This window comes from Lonchura striata, chromosome 3 (assembly GCF_050655825.1).
Source record: "Lonchura striata isolate lonStrDom1 chromosome 3, ASM5065582v1, whole genome shotgun sequence".
Classification (NCBI taxonomy): Eukaryota; Metazoa; Chordata; class Aves; order Passeriformes; family Estrildidae; genus Lonchura; species Lonchura striata.
In genome coordinates this window covers 6,766,890-6,788,566 of record NC_140705.1, presented here as the reverse complement: position 1 = coordinate 6,788,566, position 21,677 = coordinate 6,766,890, and the positions used below count along the sequence as shown (strand labels likewise).

Genomic DNA, 21,677 nt, shown 5'->3' with positions numbered 1-21,677 from the left:
TGAGGATACAGCGAACACAAAGGACAACATTCCAGATGTTTGGTAAAAGAGCTGTTTGGGGTGTGGGATGGTGGTTTTGGTGCAGGGCTATGCATTCAAGAATTCATATTCTGCTGTGACTTCTCCTTTACATTGATTTTTCCCATCATAAAGGATGGCTGTGGTGCTGCTGAAGAAATTCAAAAAGCTGCTGGAGTTTTATGAGACTCTTCCATGTAACAGCAAGAGGTCAAACACATAAAAGGTTTATAAGGTCAGTCTAACCCATTCCCTGGCTGGTGCAGGATTATGAGGAATCCCTAATAGAGAAATTAATTCAGATTGGCTTGGATGGGAAATCAGTCATTTGGGTTGGGAACTGGCTGAAAGATTGTAAATGAGGAATCATGATAAATGATAATGTAACAAGTTTATGGAAGATATCTTGCAGGGTATCTGGAGAATTTGTGTTAGGTCTGGTCTCATCTAACATCTCTATTAATTATCAGGAAATGGAATTGAATTGCACAGAAGTGAAGTTCACAGATAATATTAAGCAAGAAAGACATGTCAGCAGCAGCTGAGTCACAGAATTTACACAGATAGATCCAGAGCAGTTAGAAAGCTGAGCAGAAAATAATACCATTTTTTGAAGAGCTTTCTTTACATGCGGGTGCCCAAAGGGTAACATAGGATCCTCCTTTGGAACTGATTCATGTTAGCTGAGTTCTGCCAATCTCAAAGTGGAGGTGCAGCACTTAAATGACATGACCAAGGTCAAAGACAAAGTTGATGTTGAAGTTGGAGTTTTGCAGCCCCCAGAGAAAAGGCACTTATTTTAACTCCAACTCTGACACTGCTTTGCGAGGACAGACATTTCAGTACTCGATGTTCTCCTTCCTCCTTCACCTTCTTGCACATCCAGCTCAGCAGGACACACACAGTTCCCTGTGTAGAGCTTGAACAGGGCTTTGCAGGCTGCAGAGGAAGCATTAAATTGTCAGGGAAGTCTTGATGGAATTCTGCTTCTCTTTCTTCCTTTTGTTTTGTTCCTTTATAGAATGAAACAAGTCCTCTTCTGGAGTTTTGTGCTGACTGTGAATTTTTGATGGGTGATTTGATTTGGATTTGGATGATTTGTAAAAGTCCTTTTGCCATGTTGTGCATTGTTTGATTGTTTCACAGCACTTCAAATTTGAAAATCCTCATACCTCTAATGTCAAAAATTGGCTCCATTTTGTCCCTGTTGAAGTTTGTCATTTCTTAATTGTATTCTGGTTGTGCCAAGGAAAAATTATGGTAGCAGACAGTCCTAAAACTTAGTTTAACAGGATAGTTATGAAATATTCATCTGGATCCTATCCTAGTTTTTGTCCAACTTGAGCATGATCACAGAACTATTGTCTAGGAAATGGCTGGTGATGTTTGTGAAAAGAATTGTAGAGTCAGGCCATTTCTTCTCTTTTTGTTCACAATGTCAGGGCCTTTGCTGCAGTGGATGGGATCTGGTCTGGTCTTCAGAGTCAGGCTGTGACCCTTCCAATGAGGGTCTGTGGTGGAGAAATTTGTGGGTGCTCATGCAGAGAGTCACAAAAGCAACACATGTATTTCCTCTAAAAGCCATTTTCTATTCAGCATCTAATCTAAAGTGAGCAAAATGTGCAACCAGAGGATAGAAGGGTGAACCTGCAGGAGTAACTAATTTCAGTTTCTCTAAACATCTACATTAGGACAGGAGAAACTCACTATTCAGAGACATCATAGACCAGAGCAATAATATTTGTATTATGCATTAACCTTTCAGATGGTTAAAATTAGGTAAGTGAATGTCACTATACTTTTATTTCAAATTACCCCAAAAAAAGTTCCATGAAATTTCTGTAAGCATGAGGAAATGCTAAATCTAGAGATCATTAGAGAAAAGGCTCATATCAAGTGAGGATTTTCCAAAAAATCCTAGGGAATAATCTGTATGTGCACTGACATGAGAAAAATAACCTCCCAGAATAATTTCACAGGGAAAATCTAGGTTCCTTCTCAAGTCCATTGCAACTTTTTCTCACTCCAAGTCTCTGACAGGGCTTTGAAAAACTCTTTTTGGAAATTATTATTAGACAGTTGCAAAAGAACTAAAATACATTAATCTGAATAAGGAATTAGCTCCCACTGAAGGAACTGGAATTAAATGCCATCCTCATCCAAAATAGATTGCCAGATATTGGCAGTTTATTGCAGCAGGGAGACAGAAATTTTGCAGAGTGCTCAGGAGACAAATGTTGAAATTCCATCATCTGGAAGAGCTTTAACATCTGATTACTCTTTGGCTTACTCTATCAGAATTTTTCCCTAAATATTTGCTTGAAATCCAAAGGTGGCTAGATACCACAAGGCCCCACCATCTGCAACATTTTTGCTTTAGAATTAAAAGTCCAATCCTTCCTCTTCTGCCAGAACCAAAACCTTTCCAAATAGACTATACTAATATAAAATTGAAAAATCACTTTGCGCAGCAGGTGATTTTGAAAAACCTTTTTTGTTTTTTTAACACCTATTGCATTACAGTAATTATAAAATGCATATTTGGGGGGAAAAGCTTTGATGTATTGCAAGGAAACATTTGAAATAAGTTGAAAGGATGGTTGTTAATACTAATATTATTTACAGAGAATTTCTGCATTTCTCCGGAAGAGCTTATACGCAGAAATTAAATATTCATCTCACTTTGTATCTTGAATTCATTATTAACAGCAACACTACATTCATGTACACATCTAGGAACACATGCATTTTATAAAGGTACATAAACAAGGCTTTGGGGCACTGTAGGCTTTAGGAGGACTAAAATCCCTAAGAATGAGAGTCAGTCCATTTAAGATAAAAATTGCCTTCCAAAGGTGCCCTGTCTTCCTCTTTTCCTGTAGCAGGCAGTGAAGTAGTCCTGACATTTTCACAGTACTCCTGACATTTCCAGCCTGACACCTTGGTTAGGCAGCCTGACTCAGGACCTCAGAGCCTCAGTTGTGGCTTTTCATGCTTTGAGCTTTGTTCTGGCTGAAGAGACACATCCAAATCAGAAACTCTCCTGGAAGATAATAGGGATTGTGTATCCAGAGTAAGGACAAATACTCAGCTGTGAAATACAGCCACCTTTAGGATGGAGCCTTTCAGGTGTGGCACAACTGATATCACCATTAGATTGGGGGGTCTGAACAGAGAAAATTAAAGAAATCTTCTGCCAGATGGCAGCAAGGAGAGGATAAGGGGATTAAATATTTGGTTTTCCTTTCTTTTTTTCTTTCGCTTTTCCCCCTCCTGTTCATTTTGCATAAACCTGGATTATTTCTCCAATCCATTTCACCACACACCACATGAGCAGCTGCTCCCAAGCTTGGCAGGGAGGAGATGCAAGCTTATGACAGAGAGGAAAGGGACCTCGCCTCTGGCATCACCAGTTCACACTAAGAAATGCAGCTACTAAAGTTCAGCATCAGAATGGGAAGATTTGTGGAGCATGGGCAGCTTCTCCAGCTGTGTGTTTGCACAGCATCTTGCACAGCAGGGTCCTGGGCCCTGCCAGAACCCCACTGGTGACCAGTGATTACAGTCTGAACCGAGATCTCGGCATCTGCTGGACTTCATTTGTGTCCTCCCAGTCCTCCACAGCACAGAGGCTGCATTGAGATAATTTCCAGGCATGCAGACCTTGTTCAGTGGCACCCCCTGCAATCTCTAGGTGAAGGCTTTGGGATGATGTAAAATTTCCTGATTGTCCCATGCTGTTGTGTAACACTATATCACTGCAATGTGCTGTGTGCTGAGACAGTGCAAGACACCCTCTCCCACAGAGTATGACTGAGAAAACACAGAAATCCAACCCTCCTTGTGTCAGTGGACTTCCAGTGTAAGAGCTCTGCAGTGATGAGAGGCAATGGGAAGCCCAGAGAGTCATAGAATCATTTAGGTTGGAAAGAACGTCAAGTCCCACAATTAACCCACCACTGCCAAGTCCAGCACTAAACCACGTCCCCAGACACCACACCTGAATATTTTTGAACAATTCCACATGATGCCATGGTATGATGTGGTATTCCATGCCATGATGTCGTGGACTTTAAATTTTTTTAACTGGGATAAGAATTAAAGACTTGTGAGAGGATTGCACATGACAACACCTTCATCTCTGTGGGCTACTAACACAAGATTTTACCATGAAAGGAGTACATTACAAGGTGATCTTGAGACAAAATTCACAAATATAAAAGCTACCCGCTGATGTTCAAATGGGGGTGTCAAAAATCTCTATGAATGTACTGAATTAAAAGTACCCTGGGTCAGCAGAACCCCAGCTTTAGTTAGGTTTTAATGCATAAAACAAGGCCTACTTAAATGCCTCATTCCCTCTCCCCCTTCCCAGAGCCTCATCCAGCACCATGAAAAAAAGGAAAAAAGAATAAAAAAGGAAAGCATCTGAAAGCAGACATTTTTTTGGCTCTCTCCAGCTAACAAATGGCCAAACTCATTAAAACCCAGTGTGTGCTGGAGAGAAGGGAGGGATGCTTCATGGAAGAGAAATTGCTGCACAATGCCAAATTTGAGAATAATAAAAAAAGAGGGAAAACTGATTAATTATCTCTTAGAAAAGAGGAATTTTCAGCTAGAAGTGTTAAGTGTCCTCAACTGTATCTGCTTTGTGCAGTGCCTTGTTTTATCTTACTGAGCATTGTGAGAGTTTAAGTCCCTGCTAGGACTTGGATAAGAGCACAGCAGCATCTCATATTCAAAGCCTGGGCTTAGCTAATCCAGTTACCTGTAAATTAACCTCAAAACCATTCTAGACTCAAAATCTTGCCACATCACACTTGAGTCTGTCTGATTCTCAGTTACTTCTTTTCTTCCTGCCTTTCATAGAACATTTTTGCAGTGTTTCAGTACTTTGGCTGCTGGTCCCTGGAGAAAACAAGATGAGCAGAGACAGATAAAATTAAAGAGATGTTTGCCAACATAAAACATAATTTAAAAAGAGAAAAGTACCCTTTTCTGTGTCATTATTGAAACTTCAGATTGTAAAGGCTTAAACGATTCCTGTGGATCTGCTTTACTGCTCACTTTTTATTCTCTGTTGTTTGTTTTTTTAACATTTCCTTTAAATGAAGTAATAAAACCAGGCAAATCCAATCCTTTTCACTTTCTGGCAGATTTGCTTCCTATTTCTTCTGTGTATTGGATTTCATGTGGTGTAAGGAAAGCAATTAGAAGAGTCACACAGTGGGATGCTCACAAAGCAAGAGGGCCCACAAATATGTCAGTGAAAATCTCTGTCCCCTCTTTAGAATCTCCTGACAGCCACTGGGTCTCATCCCCAGTCACCCAAATCTCTTTAGTTTGGGTTTATGGAGTATGGGATGAACTTTTTCAAGCAGTTTTATGCCTTTTGCTTTTACTGATATGGAAAGAAGACTTTCTGTATTTTTTTGGTGCATTCTGCTGTCTTTTTAAATTTAGTATTTAGGATCTTGTTTAACCTATATCTCCATAGACCTCAAGAAATCTTAAGATTAAATATTCTCAAGAGATAGAAAGAATTTTGGTTAAACGTTGTCCTGCTTACTCCACTGGGAGAAAAGCATGACCCTCTTGAGATAACTAAACTGTTGAATTTCACTGGGGTACAAAGATAGTTTTTATTCATTAATTCACTTACTTTTTGTTGCTAATATAATTCAAATCATTGCATTTAGGAGAAAGATTTGTCTATTAAAATAAAAATTGAACTGTTCTATTCTTCCTCCTCCTCCCAAGCAGCTAATTTAATTTATTTTGTTTTTTATTAAAGAGCTAGAAAATCAACAATACTCTGAGACTCCAAAGGACATCTTCCATCTGTGTCATGGAAGACACTGTCTTGGTGCACCATAGTTTAGAAATGGACAGAGAGTGAAAACTGGGCTAGATGGGCCACTGGTCTGTGCTGAAAAAACACTCTAATATTTTTAATATTTGTTGCAATTTTCTTCCTTTCCTTTGAACATTTTTAATATTGCACTTAAGCTGTGGAGGAAATCAGAATGAATATAGAGTGTTCATTGATTAAAAGTACTCATGATATAGATTCATTGAGGCTGCCAAACATGAGAGACAGTTTCCATTCTTCAAACACATTACTGCATATGCCAGTGAGAGTGTTTAACTGTATATATCCAAATATTGGTGTTTTACACAATTCCCTCAAGGCACTGCTGTCAATGATTCATTCCTGTGTTTCTCCTTGGCGCAAACAAAATTTTTTGGTATGAAGAGTAGCTGTGGGCAAGACCACAAAGACCAGCACCTTTTTCTTTTTTTCAATTGTACCTGGGCAGTTTTCATGGCTTAGCAACTCGCAGAGGCATAAATGTTTTTGCAGTTTGCATAGGTGGAGAGTCACAGCTCTAGCAGGCAATGCAGGAGCTTGGATTTGCCCCCACCTGGCATCTCCTTGAAAAAGTTCTGACCTGCACTGACTACTTTTACCATCTTCCTTCTTCCTGGAGGATTTAGGGGTCAGTGCAGCCATTTCTTTGCTCTGTGGTTCCTCCACTGGCAGGGACAGGCTGTGAAAAGCAGAGGCTGGTGCCAAGGTTCTGTGATCCTAGGCAGGGCAGGATCCCTCCAAGGGACCGTGAATGGTGAGGAGGGAGCAGGAGCTCTGTGCCTGCTGGAAACAAGAGGACAGTCATGTTTTAATACCTTACCTGGTAGATTCACACACCCAGGGTAACCTACAATTTCTGAGGTCCTGCTGACATGGATCACCTTTGGAACTTGTGTCACCTACAAGGTTTCCTGAGCCACCCACCTTCCTCCTGAGTGAGCTATCCCAGCTCCCCAGGCTGCTGGGCATCCAAGGAAAGCTGTGCCCTTCACCCCTGCACCCATCTCGTGGGACTGGAGTGCTGAGGTGCAGCTCACCTGCCTGAACTGTCTGTGCCAAAGCTGCTTCACTGCTGTGCCTGTGTCCTGCTCCTGATGGAGGGCAGAGAAGAAAAAGGCAGAGACAACAGCTGTAGCCCAAAATTATCCTCCGGTGCTTGCAGTTCTCTTTGTGCTGTCTGTGACTCTCCCATCTTCCAGCACCCTTCCCACCTAGGGAGATGAATGATCCCAGCCCATGTGGGTATTGCTCATCAGCTTCAAGGACACCACTGTGTCCTTGGGTGCACAGGTGCTGCTCAGGACAGCTGGGGACAAAGCTCTGTGGGACAGTTAATCTATTCCTCTTTTCCAAAAGGAACTGGGATGGGATCTGAGATGGACTGAATGGGAATCTGACCTTGTGGGTGAAGGGATCAGTTGAGAAACAAAGATCTTGAAGATAGGACAAAGACTGAAGAGGGGTTGCAAAGGATGTAAAGATGAAATATAGTCTAGGAGGGAAGTGGAGTGAGGCTGGTGTAGGAGGGAGAGAGATTATCTTGTATTTTCTTCCCAGAGAGATGTGCAAGGGAAACAGAAGATGAAGTTAGAGCCTTTTTTCCTTCCTTTCTGTCCTTCCCTTGTCTCAACAGAGATGCCCATTGAGGGTGATGGGACACAGGGACAGCTTGTCCAAAGAGATGGTGGATGCCCCACCCCGGGAACATTCATGTCCAGGTTAGATGTGGCTGAGCAACCTGATCTAGATGAAGGTGTTCCTGCTCATTTCAGGGGTTGGACCAGGTGACCTTCAAAGGTCCCTTCCAACCCTGACCACACTATGGTTCTCAGAAAACCTGACAGGGTGATGCTGAAGGAACAAAGTGAGGAGCACCACTCAGAAACAGCACTGCCAGAAGCTCTTTCAAAGAGAAGAGTTCTCTAATGTCAGTCACACTTTGTTATTGCACTCTTATGAATTCTTCCATAATTTGATTTAATTCTAGGGCATTTCTTTTATTCTCTGTTATTAATACTACAATATATGTCCCTTTTAATCTGTTCTTGCTTCTTTTATCAAAATCTAGAAACCCAAAGCTGTTGATGGTAGGGGCACAGGCCCAGAGTCATCAGAAAGAGTATCAGATGGTTCTGGTTCCCTTTTGGGTGCTCTGTGTACTTCTTTCTTTACTTAAAAATCACCCTAGAATTCCATTATTTCCCTGGGAAGAGGCTGAAGGGCTGTGGTTTTGTTAACCAGCAGGACACGTCTGTGAAGGGGCCAGCATGAGCCAGGAATGACAAGGCAGATCAGGCATTTTTAGCATGATAAAATCTGGGGTCAAGTCTTAAGTAATCTCATGCCTCTGCTTTAAGGGCAGAGAAATGGGCTGAGAACTGCAGAGAACAAATCTGCTTTTGACCTGTACCTCAGGATGGAGTCTTTTAGATGTGCCTGACTCTTCACAGTGACCATAAACCAAATTTGCTTGGTTAGCTGGTGAGCTGAGCTTCATCATTGCTAGGTAGCTGGAAATTAAAGAATTCTTCTTTATTGCAGCAGAGAGTTAGACAATTATTTCCTGGATAACTTCTCATGGCCACTTTCATAGAATTAGTTTTTGCGGTGTGAACAGACTCCTTAGCCATGGCTCTGTCCCTGTTCCCAGCCAGACAAGGTGCAGCTCTACATCAAATGTGCTGCCCTCAGTGTTCACCTGCTCTGGATGCTCCCTCCATCCTTCATCCATACAGAGCAGCTGCAGAGCAAACAGTGCAGGAGCACCTACACAGCTGCAAGGACAGGAAAACTGAAAACTGCTACATAAAAATGTGGGGGAAAATGCTGACATGAATCAGCATTACGTGCTTTGTTCTGGAAAGGAATGCTGCAAGAATTTTTGGTAATGGGTGGCTGTGTAACAGAGATTGATTGCTACAAGATCTCTATGCATAACTGTACTAGGGACAGGGACAGAAGAACCAGTTTGATTGAGGAGAAAAAACCTTTCTCCAAAGTTTTACAGTGGGGCTGAAAGGAACATGAGCAGCCCAAAATGTTCAACCCTAAATGAAAGGGGACTTAAATTTTTTATTACTTTTTTTACCTTGAAAACTTGCAGCTGGCTGAAAAGCAGCTTGCTTCATCCTAACTTCTGTGGTTTTTAGCATAATACTTTCTATGACCTACAGTGGAGTAGGAATGTCCTTATCAGAGGGAGAAACAACTACATTGATTTCATTAGGATGTTTATCACACAATGTATTTCAGCAGACATTCCTGGTTGCCCTTTGTTGAACAGTTTAAGCTTTTAAGATAAAATAGCATGCAAGCAGGATGGCATGCTTTATCCTAACATTTCTATGATGCAGCTATAATGATCTATCACTCTAGTTGATGAGAAGAAGCAGTTAAAGAAAAATAAAAATAGAAATAAGTTTTCTGGCTAAGGTCCTGTAGGTGTACTTGAATGAGAGTGATCAAGTAGTTGGGAACAAGGGCTCCTTTCCCATTGCTAGGGATCTGAAAAGAGTTTTAGAACCCTTGCCAGCCCAACCTCTGCTGAGTGAGGTGCTAAGAAGGCAGGAGCCATGCCCTCTCAAAAATGCCTCCAACCCTCCCTTTTTCCTGTGAGAGGAAAGCCAGAGGAAGCTGATGCATCTGGAGCAGAGCTGAATGATATAATAATTCATGTTCAAAAAAGACCTCCAAGATGATGTAGCCCAACCATTGAGTTACCACTGCCAGGCCCACCGCTAATCCCTGTCCCTCAGTGCCAGTCCCCACAGCTCCCTGCCATTCTCTGCACTGACTAGAGCCCTGCTTTCTTCCTAACTTAGAGTGATTTTGGACAAATAAAACACCCCAGCAGAGGGTAAGGCCCTGTCGAGGGCGGCTGCTGCTGCGGTGACCACACAGAACCCCCAGCAGGAGCTGGGCCTGCAGCAGCTGCACTGAAAATATTAAGAAACAAAAAAAAGGCCACAGGTAATTTTAGTAGTGAGGGAGTATTTCTAGTGTCCCTCTGGGCTGCATGCTGGGAGGATCTGTGCCTGCTACTATTATCACTAGCAGAAGATATTTAGCTCAGTAGGAGCAGTGAGTTTCCTTTAACCTGAGAGGTCCTCAGCGCTGGGGCAAGTCAAACTTCCCATGCCACTTACACATCTTCCTGGGAAATTAAGGGTCCAAGCATCCTTTACAGATAAGTTTCCAGCCTGAAACATAGAAGGGATTTATTCTGTACCCATTCATTCACAATTAGTGAATCTTACTGCTGAACAAACAAGGAGTTTGGATTTTCAACCACAAGCAAGGTCAGCATAGACACGAGTGGCAAAGTCCATCGTGCTGGGGGAACAGGAAGGTGAAGCTGTTCATGCCTGTCATCTTAGTCCTCATTCTCCTCCCTTTCAGAGCCTAAATATATCAAATGGCTTTGGGACAACCAGAAAAAGAGAAGGGAGGATACAAAAAACAATTTAATAATGTCCATTGAAGCAAAGAATTTTGCTTACCCCCTGTTTTAGATGAAATATCACACACCCCAGCAGGTGATTTATGTTTCTTTGCATCTTTAAAGATGCTCAGGTCTGGAGCGAATTATCTGCCATCAGAATCTGGAAGAACAGACACTGTTAACAGTTCATCAGACATTAAAAAAAAAAAAAAAAAAAAAAAGGAAAGAAAAGAGAAAGACATAGACACAGACCGGGGATTTGCAACAAGATTCCAACCATGCAAGTGACCTTGCTAAAGTCAATTAGCATCTTCTGTTGTACATCCTACATGGGTAGAAAATCATGTACAACCAATAACTACTACTATATACTTATTTGGGGGGGGGGGGGGGTTGTTTTTCTGCATATAGTATCAGAGAGTAGCAGCAGATGTAGGTTAAAAAGTGTAAGGGGTCTGTAGTCTGAAACATAAAAATGTGTTATTAAATTGAGCAGTGTGTGGGCATTTGACAGGAAGGATGCAGTAATTATTAGCAGAAAGCATCTTTTTCATGAAGAACTATGTAGAATCTTATTCAAAACCTGCCTGGTTCTTCAGGCATCACTTACACAAGTCATTGTGGCCACATTTTGTTTCCCAGACCTTAGGCTTAGTAAAGGAGTTTAGCCCTCTGTGACTTGTTCTTTTACTAAATTGGTCCTGGAGGACAGCAGAGAACTTGGGGCAGTGAATAACTCCTCTGAAGCTCCCATGAGACTCCAAGAACAGGTAGGTCCCTGTGTTGGACTCTGGGAGGTGCTGAAATTCATGTTGGCAGAAGTGGGTCTCCATTTTTCTACGCATAATTTGTCATCCATAAAATGGGGTGAATGAAAGACTGTTTCCCCCCATATTTCATCTGCTTTCCTCTCTAAGATTGTAACCACTGCAGAGAAGCTGTGTCTGCCCCACCTCTGGACATGTTCAAGGACAGGTTGGACAGGGTCTGTAGCAATCTGGACTAGTGAAAGGTGTCCCTGCCCATGGCAGGGGCTTGGAAAGAGAGGATTTTTAAGGTCTCTTCCAATCCAAGCTGTTCTATGATTCTGTTATTCTCCAAGGGTTGTATCAGAGAAAAGCCTTCTGGTGCCACAGGTGGAGTGGTGCCACATTCTTATTAAACTGGAGCAAAGGCAAAATCCTTGCTTAGATAGGAAAGAGTTTGCCTCCAGAAAGAAGGGAACAGACAAAATATCCTCACAGCAATCTAGTGCCCGTGATTTCCTCGATTCCATCTGAAAGCTTACTCTCCATTTTGCTGACATATGAGCTGGGTGCCCTATTGTACATCAGTGTGAAAAATAGCTGTTATCTGGTGTTTCATGGGAGATACGGCAGAACATGACTTATTTGTGCCTGCTCTGCCGCCTCCTTTGAAATGTTGCCGTCGCTCGCTGCTCCCTTCGCAGGGGAAGGCAGATGGTCATCACAAAGTTCCCCATAACCTTGCCGTGCCTGCTGCATAGTGAATCAATGAAACCTGAATTACAGAGCTCTGCCTGGGCTGGGAGCTGCGCTGCTACAGAATCCTGCAGCGCCTGCAAGCCTCTGAATGTCAGCTCTGCCCAGACACTGAGGAAATGTGAAATTTCTCTCCAAAATTTCAAGGCGGTGCCGAGTGGGGATTTTTAGCTGCAAAGTTGCATCCGATGTGAGCCAGGACTGCATTGCTCAAGCCTTAATTACCAGCTTGGAAATGCACTTTTTGTGAGCGTTCAAATGTTAGGTGTGACCTCTCCTTAGAAAGAGTAGAAATTAAAAATCCAAGCAGGATTGGAATGTTAAATGCTGGGGATGAGGATTTTTTTGAGTTTGAACAGCAGCAGCTGCCCCTCTGTGATAGCTTTCTCTGCTTATGTGACATTTGCAATGAGGCTCCAGGTGATTTTGGAAGCTGGCACTTAACTGCAGTTCACCTTTTGTGTCAGCTCGTGCCAGGATATCCTTGCCAGAAGCCACTATTTTGGTGGGAAATAACAACTGGGAATAGGGAAAAAAATGAGCTTGTGAAAAGCACTTTGTCACGTTCCCTGGGCCGTGGCAGGCAAAGCTGGGAACAGTGTGAGCTCCTGCCTGAAAGTAAGCATAGGTAGAAATTTCTCTGTGGCAGGATTACCTCCTTTACATACCTGATTGAAGGCAAGGTGAGTCCATAAAACATTTTAAACACTGTCTCCCAATTTCTGATATTTATTTGCTCTATGAGTCAACATGCTGGAAGACATCTAAATTTTATAAAGCCTCATTTCACTGATTTTTCCTTAGAATGGGAATCATTGCTATGAGCAGGTCTGGCAATTTCAGATAATGACCTGCATGCAGCACAGGTGCTTCTAGAAACGGGTAACCCTGAATGTAATACATGTTAAAGTGTCTCCCCCAAATGGTTCCGACCTTTTGCATGATTGCTTCCGTGTCTGTGTGGAGGGCAGAGCCCTTCCCAAATTCAAGCTGTCAGCTCATTCTAGTAGCGTGTCTAGGCAAAGAATGCTCATATGAGCTCACTGCTGCTAGGTAGCTTAGACATCAACTGCCTTGATAATTTTATGCTTTTATTAAATACAAGATGAATAAATTTGAAAAATTTTAATCCAATTTTTGTTGGGGAGAAAGCAAAATATTATTTGGTGTGCTAAAGACAATCCCTGGATGTGAATTTATTTGATGAAAGAGATAACTTGTGCTGGGACAATTGTGTCATTGACTCTTATTCCTCAGTTTGCAACTGTATTTGGTCTTCTAAATCCACACAGACTTCTTCTGTCTTGGAAGGGGCACATACAGTTATCCTACTACCAGTAGCTAAAGAGAGAGGATCTTTCTTATAGGACCTTTTTTATTAAATCCTTACAGCAACAAAAGAAAAAAATAACCCTAAAGAAGTATTTAAATGGGGCCAGATAACTTTGCAGAAAAAAAAAAAAGGTCTGGTCTTGTTAACAGAGACTGAGTAGACTTGATGTGTCCTTTACTGATTGTCATGGAGGTTTCTATGTCCTAGCATTTACCAAAGTGAGTGAGACCAAAGTAAGGTTTATACTCTTGAAATGTATAAAAAAACCAAATCCTGGTTAAATTTAGGTTTAAGGTAGATTATTTTCTCTGTGCCATTGGTATAAATCAGTGAAATCTCAAATTAACAATTCAAAATTCTTATTTTAATTATATGTTTCTGGAGATGGAATAGCTATTAAACTTTGTGGATCCGTCTGTATCCTGAGGAATCAGGATTCATTTTATGTACATTTCCAGCTTCTAAAAATCATTTCCAAAGTGTCAGGAAATCACAAATCATCTAGAAATTAATCTTCATCTCAAACTTTTTGTAGTAATTTGAAATTTGTCATTGTCCATTAGTTAAATGTAGAAGGTTATCCTCTCCCATGGGGTGAGGAGTTTGCATGCAACATTTTGGTCCTGGATATCTGGGAATCCCTGAGACTGCAATGAGTATCTGAGCAGTCCCTGAACTGCAGCACAGAAATGCAAATGAGCCTATAATGGGTAAGATAGAGTTGTGGCAGGGAGCAGGGACAGATCCCAAAGGCCAGCGAGGGGGATGGCAAGGCTCCTGTTGAGTGCAGTGGTGTCTGAGCACAGCTCTTGGCTTGTCTGTGAGAGGAGACAGAGTCTCTCTGCACCACGTCGTAAGCACGATAACCACACGCTCATTTTTCTGCTTTCTCTCCCAGGATGGAAGGAGCAGTTTCATTGGCCACCAGCTTGGAGGGGTAATGGAAGTGCCAAACAGCAAGGACCAGAGAGTCAAATCAGCCAGAGCCATCCAAATCACTTACTACCTCCAAACGTATGGCTCTGTCACCCAGGACCTCATTGGGGAGAAGTGGGAGAGCGAATTCTGTAAACTGATGCACAAGATGCAGCTGGATCACCAGGATCTGCAGCTCTACTCACTAGCATCCTTCAGCCTCTGGAAGGACTTCCACCAGACCAGTCTCTTGGCCAGGGGCAAGATTTTGGTGAGCCTGATGCTGATTCTCCTGACTGCTACCCTCTCGAGCTCCATGAAGGACTGCCTGCGTAGCAAACCTTTCCTGGGACTCCTGGGAGTGCTCACTATCTGTATTTCCAGTGTCACTGCGGCAGGGATATTTTTCATTACTGATGGAAAATATAATTCTACTCTGTTGGGAATCCCTTTCTTCGCTATGGGTAATTATTTATCTTCATAATAATAGGATTAACAGAGTTTAATGACAGAATTGTAAATTGCATCCTGGGTTATAAAGTGCAGATTTTACTTTGAGTGAAATTCTAAGTCATTTTCATCTTTCTAAATTGGTCTGTGCCTTGCCAAAAAAAAAAAAAAAAATTAAAAAAGGAAAAAAAAAGAAAGAAAAATGGAAACAAAACAAAGCAGTAACAACAATAAAAAAAAAAATTACATTCCTGGAATCTCAGCCAACATGAGAGAGGGGCAGTTCTATTGATTTCTGTTACAGAATGAAGGAGAAATTGTTATTGAAAACTAGTCAGCTCAGCAGACAAAATGGATATGTGTTGACCCAACTTTGATGGGAGGCCAGCCAAAAGAGTAAGTTAAACAGGAAGGTACCAAGGAAGGGCAGATTTTAACATCCTTCCCAAAAAGGGCTTTTCTTTGAGCTCTGCCTGAAGGGCAGTGTGAGACTGGTTGGTGTAATAAGATTGATGGACTTTATCTCAGAGAGGAGATTACAGTTGTGGTGTTTGCCAGGCTGTGAGCACAGGAGCCTGTCAGGATCTGTGGCACATAATCCCTTGGTTTGTGAAATCCCAGATCAGCTGCACAGATTTCCATTGTGTTGCACCCAGACAGGGGAAGCTGTGGAAGAAAGAAAAAATGTAATACCCAGCTCTTTAGGCAGAAGAATTGCTTTTAATCAGTTGCTTTCTGGTGCTGTTTGGGTCCAAGCACTTCCAGGGCATCCATGTGGTTGATGAGTTTGCTGGGAAGTTTCATTGGAAAGGCTGAGGGAATGGTGCCCAGCTCAGCATTGTTTGGTGCCCTCACATCCAAGTTTGTCAGTTTTGCCATACCATGAGTCTGAGCCCCAGTGACAGCTCTGTGCAAAATCTCAGTGGTGACAGCCCAGAAGTAAAGGTTTCCATGCCTCAATTCTGGTGTCAGGGAATTTTACCAGTGGCCAGAGCTCTGCATTTTTACAGCTAATTTCTTAAATCCTGTTCATACTTCTAGTCCTCAAACTGACTACTGTGTTATGGTAAGAGTCAACTAAATATGCAAAGTCACAAGCCAGAGTCTAAGTTTGAAAAAAGGTCTTATACTTTCCTTAAAACCTCAATCTCCCAAAAGACCGTATTTTCTTATCTTCCCCTGAGAAAACTCCTGTGAGTATATGCATCCCCAATCCCAACCTCCTATTTAATCTAGCCCCTAATAATGCATCTGTATCACTAAACAAAAGGGCTGAGCTGTGGCCTCATCAGTCCTGCTCTCAGAATCTCTGGAGCAGCTGCTTGAGGTGGGAAGAGGTGGAGTGGAGGGATTGGTCAAGTCTCCAGAAAGGAAATAGAGGAGTGAGGCAAAAGACCCCAAGGAATTTCATGTTTGGTTCAGCCTCATTAACAGTGATAAACAAGGCTGTGCCAAAGCCTCTGATTCAGTCATCTGCACTGTGGCAATGGCCCTGACATGGACTGCCCTGTGCCAGCTCTTCAGATGTTGTGCACAGTTCTGTGGTGCCAGAGGAGTTGATGGAAAGTGCTGAGATGGGGAAAGGGAAGGAAGCCAGCAGAGAACGTGCCATGTTGTGATGGATGGATCCTGACCTGTGCGAGGGGTGTGGGTTTAGGAAACAAAGAATGGAGAAAAGGATGAAGAGGGGGTCATGCTTTTTATCAGATTTTGGCCACCTTTTCCTTGTTTGTCAGGAGGTGCATACCAAAGGAGGAACTAGAAGGCACTGCCTTGCTTGTGCAGCAAGTTGAAGTAAAGGTGAAAAAACCCTGAAGCAATGAAGAGCATCTTTCCTAAATTGTGCATTCCTCTGTTGGTGTCTCTTTTAGATGGCTGGAGAGATGGGTGGCACAATGTCTTTGCTTGACAGGTGCCAGACTTGTGACTCCCAAAGGAGCTCCTCAATTTAAACCTTCTGTGCAGCCCCAGGGTGAGACACAGGTCAGAGTTTCTGAAAGCAGAGTGCCTTAGTTTCCCATCTCAGTAGTTCATGACTTTGTTTGCTGTCTTAGGAAAAGTAACATTTATAACTTTCTGTTGTGTTTTGCTCTGTCATTCTTGTCACAGCCACTGCCAAGAGCAAAAGGAAAAGAAACAACAACCTCTCTTGAAGCGAGATGTTTGCAAGGATTGTTTCTATAATATTATATTGAATGCAATTCAGGTTGAATAAGAAAGCATTTACGTAACTTCTTCAGAAATTTCATTCAGGAGTCTCAGACTGAATTGAAAATATCATTACAGAACAGCTTGCAATGCTTGGGAACTGCTGTTTATAAATATTAGACAACATTTTTACAGTTTAGTGGAGGAAAAGACAGGCAGAATGTCTTACCAAAGTCTAACAGGGTTACAATCTGCAAAGCACCATGTGCCTTTAGTCCCTTAAGGGACACTGCCACCTAATGAGACCTTGCTCTGCCCAGGATACACCCACGGCCTCACTCACCTGGGCCCTTGCTGGGCAGGGTTTTCTGCTGGACTGGGCTGCCATGGACTGATCTGACAGCCCAGGACAGAAACTGTGAACTCCCCAAGACTGTTGATTCTGTGGGTCAATAAATCACCCTGGCCCACGTTGTACCAGTGTCCCTTGCTGCTGGCAGAGCAGAAAGCAAACAGCACATCAAATAGTAATTGAATGAATACAGAACAAAAAGTGTGCAAGGTGGGATTTCCCTGAACTGCAAATGCCAGATTTGCAAGTCAAACTTTCAAAGTCAAGTTACTTAGATTAAAAAAAAAACAAACAAAAAAAAAACCCAAAAAAACAAAACAAAACAAAACAAAACAAAACAAAAAAAAAACCAAACAGGCAATAACAGTGACAAAGACCCTGCAAGTACAATGCAGAGTACACAGGCAGCATTAATTCTGACAGCTCCCAACTTTGGAACACTTCAACCTGACATTTGCAAACCATCCATTTAAAGTACATTTGTTTGGTCAAAAATATGCAGTTTCTTCTAGCGTTCACTTTTCAAAGGATTAATTTTAATGGAAATTTTGTGATATTCTGGGCTTGTCCTTTTCCCCCTGCAAGGGTGGCAGGATCCTACCATCTGAATAAGCCTGGATGTTTAGATTCACAATTCCTCTTGCAGTGCAGAGCTTCTGTAGGTTTCAGTAGGCGACAGAAGTCTTCTATAGAAAAGTGGAATGTTTAATATTTTCCTAAATTTAGACTGAGTGACCTCCACCATAATTATTTACTGTAGTCCTGCTGTGAGGGAATGGTCTGCTGGGATAAAGCACATCTCTGCTGAACTCGGGGAAGAGTGTTAGCTCAGATTGGCTTTTCTTTATCCTTGAGGGTGAAAAATTTCAGTCTTAAGTTAGGCATGAGGACAGTGGTGGAAAATCCTGTTTGCTCTGGCTCCCTCTTCCCAGCCACAGTTTCCTCAGACAGCTCCTGTGGAAGAAGTTTTCAGTTTTCTCAGTACTGTGTCTCCCACTGCATTTGTTCAGCCATTCAGGAGAAACCCTTTGGGAAGTTCTCCTGCAAATAATTCTCTGGCTGCCAGGATCTCCTGCAAACAGGAGCAAGGGAGGCTGATTTTTAGCTGTTCATACCCCAGACAAATGGATAAATGCTGTGAGTTAAAGGTGCTTCTTTAGTTTCAGAGCTTCCTTGTTTATTAACTGAATTGGGTCTAAATATTTTGTCTTTTTTTCACTCAGAATTTAATAATCTGCATGTGAAATTAGAATATGAGACTGTTCTACCTGGAATTTATCTTCTGGGACAAATAAAACTTGCAGTTTCTTCTACAAATTTAATATCAGCAGAGCTGTCATGACAGGCTGTGTTTCAGACAGAGGATAGAGAGTCATATAATTAAATTTCAGATTTGTTCTAGCCCTGGTTAGATGTTCTTATCTACCTTTTGTGTTTAGATTCATATGCAATTTCAAAGGGGTGTTATGTATGTGACATAATTATGGTTTCCCATGCCTAATCATCACTAATTAATATAACCAGAAGGTTAACTACATAATTGAGATATTATTGCTCCCATGATCTGGTTTTTAATGCACAGGAACCAGACTGATATCATCAGGGAGATAATGATTTAACTCAGCTGAGGTCCCAACTGTGTATTTTTAAATGCAGGTGTAACAATTACATCATTTTACATTGCAATTATTTTTGGCCAGTCCATTAAGTACTTCATTATATAGATTAGTGGAAATCTTATGATAAAAAACTACCTACAGTATAATTATAGTGTAATTATGCTTTTTGTACTGTAAAGTGTATGTGTTTCTTATAAGGCTGAATCCACAGTGGATGTGAGAAATATTTCCTGTCATTTGTAAGGCCAGACAATGAAGTCCATAGGATATCTGTGGGAGCATCTGTTTGTAGCTGACACTTTAGAGAACATTAATTTCACTGAGTGCCCTACCACACACTGCAGTATTGCTGCCACTCCTGCCAGTAACCACACTGCTGGTAGAAATGTAACAAAGAGACACAAAAACTTTAAGATCCAATAGGCTGCCTGTATCCAGCAGTAGCCCCATGCCTGTTTTATGAGCTCAAGATGGATGGCAGAGATTGTACTTTCAGTGCAGAATTCTGTTAAAATTTCCCATTATTCCTTCCCCAGAGTTGTTCAGATGGAAGGAGGAATCAAGGCAATAGCAGACAAGACTCCAGGCAGTTATTAGCATTTCAGATGGAAGCAATCTAACCTCTTTCAGATGGCAGTTGTTGAAATAATGACTGGTGATCATCTTTCAGTAAATTTGAGATGTCACAGTATTATATTAGCAGCAGAGTCATGGAAAATTGCAGAAAAAAAAGTCCTAGTTCAGATGAGATTTTTTTTTCAAACCTCAGAAGACAAATGTGAGAGCCAAAGTAGAGGCTGTCACTGGTTTACCTGAACATGAAGTATCACAGTATTCTAACCTTTGCTTCAAGCAATGGACTCTGATTACAAATGTGACAGAAACATTTCAAGAGTGAATCAGACTATGGGATTGTCATTTTGATGCAGCAGTAAAGCAAATGCCATATGAATCTCATGTTACACCATCACCTCCTATTTGGGTGAGGAGCAAGAGAGCAAGCCTTTAGAGAAAAGAGACCTCCTGACATAAATCCCCACCCCTCCATGCCTTAGAAATTCTGTGAATCTGATATTTAGGTGTTACAGCAGTTCATTTCTCCACTCATTCAGCAGATGTTTAAGGGCTTGGAAGTACCTTGTCCTTAATTATAAAGTTTCTGTTATTGACTTTTACAGAGGAAAATGGGAACAAAAAGAAAAAAATGAAAAGATCAACAGAGAAAGAAATTGCAACACTTAAAAATGTTTAAATGTTTAAGATTACTTATTTGGACATGCATCTAACACAAGTAATTCATACGAATGGTTTAGAAATTTGCCATATTTGTATATTTGTAAAGTTGATTTCCCCATGACATGTTGTATTTCCTGACAAGTATATTTCTAGTTGCAGTAGGTGGGATTTTTTCATTTCTATAGGAAAGAAATTTCACCCAAGAACAATCTTTCCTGGAATTTGAGTAGAAGACTAAAGCCTTTCTGGGATAATCTGCTGCACTTTGACCATGCAGCCTTGTCCTGCAGCTATGTCCTGAAGTGGTGATGGTTAGTGAGAGGCAACTGGTCTGAGACTGTCCTTTCCTCAAACACGAGGGGAGATTATCTCTGAGCCAGTCCTTTGGGCCTTCTCACACCCAGCAGAAAGGATGCACAAAGCAGCCCAGCCAGCCTCAGTCCCAGCAGCAGGGTTTGTAGCACCCAGTCTAGGTATCCCAAATGTTCCCCCCTTAATTTCAATTTCCTTTGCAGGCAATAGAGAGAAATAGGAAAGCCCAGATGTATTTGGAAAATTGCTTAGTAGATGTTTGGGATGAGCTGTGTTAATCTCTGGAAGGTTTTCTCCATCTCTGAAAAAGGGTGACTTCTTAGGCTTTGGCACCTGAGGTTTTGTGGTTTTCGGGTGGTAAAATAGGCTCATTCCTAGACTGAGTTATTTAAGGCTCTTTATTAGATGCACTTTTTCTGTGTGTTGATCTCATTTAGGTTGGACATTTGGTTTGGACATGAGAACAAATTTCTTCACAGAAAGGGTGATTAAACATTGGAACAGGCTGCACAAGAGGTGGTAGAGTCACCATCCTGGAGGTGTTTGAAGAATAACTGGATGAGACATGCAGGTCTACTCGACATGGTGGTGTTGAGTCACAGGCTGGACTCAATAATCTCAGAGGTCTTTTCCAACCTAATTGACTCTGTGATTCTGTGATTCTGTTATATACATAAGTTCTAAGACATAGACACATGGATACAACAGATATGCAACTGCCTTGAATCCCTTAGAGATGGAATTCTAGCCCTTCTTTTCCTGTAGAGACTCTTCATAAGGTCTCTTATCAACCCAAATGTCATCCTTCAGGGATGGTGGGACTCCAGGGCTGCAGGTCAGTGGTTCTGAGGCTCAGCACAGGTTGAAGGATTCACCCATGGATCACTGCTGAAGCACAGACCATCACTGCCAGATCTGTAATGACAGAGAAAATACAAAATACATTTTCTGTGTTTGTTGCTTGAGAAAAGGCAAGCAAAGTCTGGCTTCTTTTGTCTCTAGCTGGAACTCAATTAACCCATTTGTCCCAAAATAAGTCTCAAAAACATGTTGTCTGTTATTGTTGTTAGTATTATTAAAACATTTTCCTCAGCTCTCCACCTGCAGCTAACAGGGTCGTAGATGTCATTTGAACTGCTTCTAATTTGCTGCAAGCATTTCCAAAATCTTTTGGAAAAAGTGAATTGATAAGAGACCATGATTTAAGCTAAAAAGTCAAAGGCTAAGAAGAATTATTTGCTTTTGCACTTCAAATATATGATTACTACTCAATCAATTCACCAATTCAGTTCTGATAGAGGATATTTCCTCTTTAGATGCTTCACACGTTTGTCTGAACAATTCTTGCATTCATTTTTCTACCTTTTCATGGCAATGTTCATTCCTGCAACTGGATTATTTAAGGTTCTTTATTGGATGCACATTTTCTGTGTGTTGATCTCATTAAAGCAGGAGTTTCATTCCTTGTGTTTAGTATGT

The 21,677-nt window shown here is 41.6% G+C and overlaps 1 protein-coding gene across 2 annotated transcripts in view; it reads left to right on the top strand.

The window, feature by feature from the left end:
* The window catches only part of PTCHD4 (patched domain containing 4), a 102,962-nt gene that overhangs the window by 10,783 nt on the left and 70,502 nt on the right, over positions 1-21,677 (top strand). For both annotated transcript variants that reach the window (XM_021529768.4, XM_021529769.4), the window contains exon 2: positions 14,065-14,545. In XM_021529768.4, coding sequence (XP_021385443.1) covers positions 14,065-14,545 — 481 coding nt within the window. The remainder of the gene's footprint in view (positions 1-14,064; positions 14,546-21,677) is intronic.